Source organism: Dendropsophus ebraccatus, chromosome 2, assembly GCF_027789765.1.
Source record: "Dendropsophus ebraccatus isolate aDenEbr1 chromosome 2, aDenEbr1.pat, whole genome shotgun sequence".
Lineage (NCBI taxonomy): Eukaryota > Metazoa > Chordata > Amphibia > Anura > Hylidae > Dendropsophus > Dendropsophus ebraccatus.
In genome coordinates, this window is record NC_091455.1 from 81276276 (window position 1) to 81283552 (window position 7277).

The 7277-nt window shown below is 37.1% G+C and overlaps 1 protein-coding gene across 4 annotated transcripts in view; it reads left to right on the forward strand.

The window, feature by feature from the left end:
- Positions 1–6245, forward strand: part of TSHZ1 (teashirt zinc finger homeobox 1) — an 82866-nt gene extending 76621 nt beyond the window's left edge. For all 4 annotated transcript variants that reach the window (XM_069957862.1, XM_069957861.1, XM_069957864.1 and 1 more), the window contains exon 3: positions 1610–6245. In XM_069957862.1, coding sequence (XP_069813963.1) covers positions 1610–4797 — 3188 coding nt within the window. In that variant the 3' untranslated portion in view covers positions 4798–6245. The remainder of the gene's footprint in view (positions 1–1609) is intronic.
- Positions 6246–7277: the final 1032 nt, after the last annotated feature.

Here is a 7277-nt window from a genome sequence, read left to right on the forward strand (position 1 = left end):
AAGATCCAATCCAATGATAAATGAGTGATTGATTAATGATAAATGGTAAATGATAAATCAGCTGATTGCTGGCCCTTTTGCATGGGACAGTTATTGGGAACGAGCATTCCTATGAACGCTTATTTCAGACAATTATTGGCTTATGTAAATTGACCTTTAGATACTTTCTACTAGACTACACAGTTTTGAAGCATATTTTTATTATATTACTGAGTATGTAATGATGTTGCACTCTGTTTCATATATTAGATGGTCCCCCGTCATTTCTTCTTCCATTTTTCTCTCTATACCCTATAAAAAATAGCATCCCAAAAAATACACATGAAGTGAAAGTCTTGCTTTTAATGCTTTAAGTGGGTATTCCCATATCAACTAACAAATGGACATATGAGGAGAAGGAAACAAGTTTGTTAAATAAATATATTTGCAAGCTAAACTTGACAAGTTCTACAAGTAGTGCTGTATAGCTATGTAATCTTTATTTTATTGTATTAGCTCTCTTTAATTTTGCTAAATATACTCTTACCACGACCTCAAAATATTTTCAGTGACTCAGCTATATGATTCTTTGCATCCATCTTTCATCTATGCACATGCACAAAAAATGTTGGGACCTTTGCCAGCAGGCTTCTGGAGTATTTTGATACCATGACCATCTGTTCATAAATATCACTTCTGATTTTATGAAGCTTAGGTCACACTAGTGTTTTTGGGGGGAAAAGTTCTTTGCTGATACAACTTTAGTTCACTCTGGATGCTGAAGTGGTTAATACAGTTAGGTGAATTGGTTTTATAAAGTGCATACGTGTAGGATTTAAAAAAATATATATATCTTTGCTCTTCTAACATCAAATATTCTTGTTTTGAAGTTTAGTACGTGTATTATTCTAGGCATTAACTAATACATATACATATACAACACTAATTAAATTGTGGCTTTAAACTTTGCTGTTGTTACCATCTTACTAGTACTGCTAGTAATAATGTTATATTTAAGGTCTCTAAATGTTCGGACTCAATAAAGGATACCTTTCGTTTCTACAAACTATGCCAGGCCATAGTTACATGTTAGAAGTTTTGATCCAGGTTATTGGTCCAGGTGCTTACCTCCCCACCAATCACTACAAAAAAGGGGCAGAAGCACTTTGCTGTAACCCTTCTATTCTGATTGGCTCTACTTGGCTTTCCTTGAAAGGCCAAGCAAACCGTGTACGGATTTATAGAAAGTTTATGTGCCTATTTATAAATCCATACACTGCACATCCTGCTTTCTGAGAAGAGCTGATCAGAAACCTAGAAAAAAAGCACATGAGCAGTGGAATACCTCTGTCCCTTCAGTTTGGCAATTGGTGGGGGTCTCAGCCCTTGGATCCCCACACATCAAAGCTTGTGACCAGTCACTTTGTCTTGATAGGCATGCTTTAATAAGGTGAGCCAGGTTTGATAGAAAGTTATAGTAATAAAGCTCAGAGTTCTAGAAGTACACTTAGGGATATTTTTTTATGATCAGTGTGTAGATCCTTCCTTCCATCATGCCTCAACCAAGCATTCATTCTTAAATTATTTTTTTTCAACATATTTCTAATTGATTTCTTTGTTTCATTTTCAGCATATGTTCCTGCAGAAGAGTTAAAGGCAGCTGAAATTGATGAAGACAATGTGGAAGATGATGGACTTTCCTTAGATGTCCAAGACAGTGAATATTTATTTAGTGAAGAACCAGAAAACAAGGAGACTCAGAGCTACCAAAATTCCCCTGTCAGCAGTGCAACTAATCATGATGCCGGCTACGGCTCTCCATTTAGTGAAACAAGTGACCACCTAGCAGATTTTAAAAGTACCTCCTCCAAGGATGGACAAGACAGAGACGATAGCCAGAATGCAGATAATTCATCTTATCCTCAGGACAGTTTGGCACAAATAAAAGCAGTATACACTAACCTGCTTTCAGAATGCAGTTGGTCCGCTCTGGCATTAGATCTGAAAAAGTCAAGTCCGACCACAAGTGTAGACGAAAGCAAGCCAAGTGATAATGCAGATGTAAAGCCTAAATCTGTTACTCCTACGCCCATTACAAGCAGCAGTAGTAGTACTAATACAAGTACTAGCATTAGTGTTAGTACAAGCAACAGTACAAATAGCAACAGTGCTTCTGGATATGACTGGCACCAGGCTGCATTGGCAAAGACATTGCAACAAACATCATACGGACTTCTGCCAGAGCCTAGCCTGTTTAGCACAGTGCAGCTCTACCGTCAAAACAATAAACTGTATGGATCTGTTTTCACTGGTGCCAGTAAGTTCCGCTGCAAAGACTGCAGTGCAGCTTATGACACATTGGTAGAGCTAACTGTTCACATGAATGAGACAGGACATTATCGGGATGATAATAGAGACAGAGATGCTGAAAGAACAAGACGTTGGTCTAAACCTAGAAAAAGATCACTTATGGAAATGGAGGGAAAGGAAGATGCTCAGAAAGTTCTGAAATGTATGTACTGTGGACATTCCTTTGAGTCTCTGCAAGATCTAAGTGTTCACATGATTAAAACGAAGCATTACCAAAAAGTGCCTCTGAAAGAGCCAGTACCCGCCATTACAAAGCTGGTCCCCTCAACAAAAAAACGAGCTCTTCAGGATCTATCATCACCAGAGTCACCTGAACAAGCAGGAATATCACCAGGGGCCACAGGAACAGATAATGCAAAGGACCCCAAAGCTGCCAACCCTTATGTGACCCCTAACAATAGGTATGGCTATCAAAATGGTGCTAGTTATACATGGCAGTTTGAGGCACGCAAGGCTCAAATTTTAAAGTGCATGGAATGTGGCAGCTCTCATGATACTTTACAGCAACTTACTGCTCACATGATGGTCACTGGACATTTCTTAAAAGTGACCAATTCTGCCTCTAAAAAAGGAAAACAACTGGTTTTAGATGCAATCGTAGAAGAAAAAATCCAGTCGATACCTTTACCCCCAACTACACATGCAAGACTACCAGCATCATACATAAAAAAGCAGCCAGACTCACCCGCTGAATCGCCACTTTCTGAGGACAGAAAAGAAGCAGAACAGGAAAAAGTAATCAACCACGATCCAGAAAAGAAGATAAAGGAAGAAAATGAAGAACCTGAAAAAGTCGAGCCTGCAACTTCATATCAATACCTCAGAGAGGAGGACTTAGACGATAGTCCAAAAGGTGGGCTGGATATTTTAAAGTCACTGGAAAATACAGTGTCCTCTGCAATCAGTAAGGCTCAAAATGGAGCACCATCATGGGGTGGATATCCTAGTATCCATGCTGCTTATCAGTTGCCAGGAACTGTAAAAACATTACAGCCAACCATTCAGAGTGTGCAGATGCAACCATCATATGCCAGTAGTGTCAAATCCATGGCATCGGAACATAACGCTTTAGTCCATTCTCCAGGTAGCCTATCGCCTACGCCTCATAAAAGCAACGTCTCTGCAATGGAGGAATTAGTGGAAAAGGTAACAGGAAAAATCAATGTTAAAAAAGAAGAAAAACCAGCAGAGAAGGAAAAGGTGACTCCAGTTAAACCCATATCTCCAGTAGCAAAAGAAAACAAAGACATTGTTAAAACAGAAGAATCTAATGTAAAGACTATAAAGAAATCCACAGATACTGCTGACCTTCAGAAGACAAAAAAAGAAGCCCAATTGGAACCTCACACACCCAATGGTACAGAATCTCATAAAACTAAAATTACTAATGGGTGCAACAGTTTAGGAATTATAACAGATCATTCAACTGAGCCATCATTTATTAATCCACTGAGTGCATTACAATCCATCATGAATACACATTTAGGCAAAGTTTCAAAACCAGTGAGTCCGTCTTTGGATCCATTAGCAATGTTATACAAAATTAGCAATAGTATGTTAGACAAACCAATCTATCCAACCACCCCTGTCAAACAGGCAGAGTCTATTGATCGGTACTACTACGAGAATAGCGACCAGCCAATAGATTTGACAAAATCCAAAAATAAACCTCTTGTTGCAAGTATGACTGATCCCGTCTCCTCACCCCTAAGGGAAAGTGCACTGATGGATATCTCAGATATGGTAAAGAATCTCACAGGACGTTTGACACCCAAGTCTTCTACACCATCAACTGTATCTGAAAAATCAGATGCAGATGGCAGCAGTTTTGAAGAGGCATTGGATGAGCTATCTCCTGTGCATAAAAGAAAGGGCAGGCAGTCCAACTGGAACCCCCAGCATCTCCTTATACTTCAGGCTCAGTTTGCTTCTAGCTTACGGGAGACAGCTGAAGGCAAGTATATCATGTCCGACTTAGGTCCTCAAGAACGGGTACACATCTCCAAGTTTACTGGTCTTTCAATGACAACGATAAGCCATTGGTTGGCCAATGTAAAATATCAGCTAAGGAGGACAGGGGGAACAAAATTTTTAAAGAATCTGGACACAGGACATCCTGTTTTCTTTTGTAATGATTGTGCCTCTCAGTTTCGGACTGCTTCAACTTATATAAGTCATTTAGAGACACATCTAGGCTTTAGCTTAAAAGATCTTTCAAAGATTTCTCTAAATCAAATTCAAGAGCAGCAGAATGTTTCAAAAGTTATCACCAATAAGGCTTTAAGCTCAATCGGACTTATTGAGGAGGACTCAGGCTCCACATTCCAGTGTAAGCTCTGCAACCGGACTTTTGCAAGCAAACACGCAGTTAAACTGCACCTTAGCAAAACACATGGCAAGTCCCCAGAGGACCATGTGATATATGTAACTGAATTGGAAAAACAGTAACATCCAGTTATGCAGCCAGGTATGCAAGTGACCACAAGAACATTGCACTAAACATATTCATAATACTGCACTAGGCCTGACCTGAGCCTCTGAAATCAGTCTTATTTTTTGTTGCTGAACTGCCTATCTGGATTTTTTTTTTTCTTACACATATTTTATATTTATATTTATATTCTCTTTGTCTGATTTGTGCATGTTTTTTTTTTTGTGAGTCAATGTCTGACCTTTAATTTTCAACATCTGTTCTTGATGTTAAGCTATCTTTTGTAGAATGTAGTGGGAGACACTATTGAGAGACATTAATTTAACCACAAAGAAACACAAAGAACAATGACATAAAAACAAACATCCTAAAATTAACACGTTGCCATGACAATAAAGGTTGGAAAATCTTGTGGCATCAAGTTAACCCTTTGAGCACTGCCATAGCATTTCTGTGCCTTTTGATATATAAACATATTTAATTAAAGTCTTTATACAATTCAAAAGAAAAATTAAATTAAAATATATTATAGTAATAAATACTGAATACAGATCATAGATTGAAAAAAGAAGTATGTATGCAGCCCTGGGGTATTGGAGGAAGGCTATATAGTACTCCTAGGGTTACTCTGCCACATGTGTAGAAAAATAAATCAGTAGAATGCAAAAATAATTAATAAATAAAAAAGAATAGAATATACAGGAAAGATACTGTACCATCAATTGTAAAGGATCACAAGGAAAAACAATGTTTCACTAGAGAAAGACCTTGTATGCCAATATTTTATTCAAACATGTAGAAATAATTTCTTTTTGCAAAAATGAATTATATGGTTTCTAATTGTTTGCAAATGTAAGCTCCGGTTCAAACTTATCCTTCTACATTCGTGCTGTATTTTAATCTATTTTGCTACCAGCAGGTTAACCGTTTGGGCATCAGAAGTTTTACCACCCACTGGAGCAGTCAGGCCTCCAAAGAGTTAAATTTGTATTTCAATGCAGTCCTTCTGGCTGACAACACAAGAGGACAGTCTGGGGCAAATATCGGATTATGTTCCATGTAAATAAAAGATAACAGTTTAAGAGTACATGTTACATATCTTACCATTTGAAACAGTTCTGCTTCCTTTGTACCTAATGGCTGTATGCTTTCACTTTGAACTTTTTATATTGTCATTTTATATTCAATTCCTATGTATATAAAATGTAAAAAAAAAAAAAAAAAAAATCACATTTTTGAATAAAATTAAGTTCCTGCATACTGACTTAAACAGAGAAATTTTACTGGCGCCTGCATCTTTTCAGATGCACGTACAAAAGAAACTGACAAAAAAAAAAAGAAATAAATACAAAATAAAGCAATGCACTATGAATTATACATTTTGATGTTCTATCATTAATATTGTACAGTACATTTCGGTTCACACAATTAAATCCACTGTTTTCTCAAGTGTGAAATAAACCCACATGCAGTTCTTGATTTACATACATTGTCATGTCGTCATTATTGTGCCGTTAAGGTGTTATTCCAGCAGTAAGAGGTATTGCTTATGCAATCAACCAAGATAATTCTATTCAAAATCATCTATTCAGTATCTGTATCCTGACATATTTCATTCAGGCTATTTCCATTAACATGTTACAAACAAGTCACAATAGTTTCAAAAAGGACGCAGGGAGAAATAGTGCTGCATTAACAATTAATGAAGGGCATTATATGTGTACGTTTCTAGCTGGATTTGGAAAGGGAGGATGATCAGTGGCTGACATACACAGTATTCTGACTTCCAATTCAATTGTTGGTTGTCTTTTTTCCCTCTCTGGTAAAAATGATCTGTAAATGGTTCGTTCAGCATACACTAAACAATAATTCCTTTACCTCATCTTCACCCTGTGTAGCATTTGTACAGCTGTGCTGTCAGTTAAAGTCAAGAGCTGAGACGTGCCTGTTACTATTTTTCATAAAGCGTTTACAGGCTAATTTGGATTTGAATGAATTCGCATTTTCATGTGTGATAAAAGTGATATATCTCCAAGTGTCATTTGAAAATGTCTGCCTCTCTGTTCAAAAAAAAATTGGTTTATCACATTTTAATTAACCTGCTGGCAGTCTTGTCCCACTCATCACATTTTGGAAGTGCAGCAAAAGTGCTAAGTTCAAACTTCTCGGCTTTTTTTAGTTTGTTTATTTATTTATTTTTTCAATTAGACCTACATTTCTGTCTGTTAGTGTCCTATTGTCAGACACCAACACGATACACAATAAAAACAATACAACAACTTAGGTAATATTTACTTAGTGTGTCAGGTTAGCTCAGCAATAACTGGAAATTTATTAGCTGACGAAAAATAGGTTTGAAGGTGAATGTTATTTGAGGCTCTTCTTTTATGCTACAAGGCCTCTACTGTACTTCTATATGCCTCTAATTTCAATTCTAGCATGTTTCAGCATATAGTGCTACTCCATAAGCTAGGCTCTGATTCATACAAATACTATT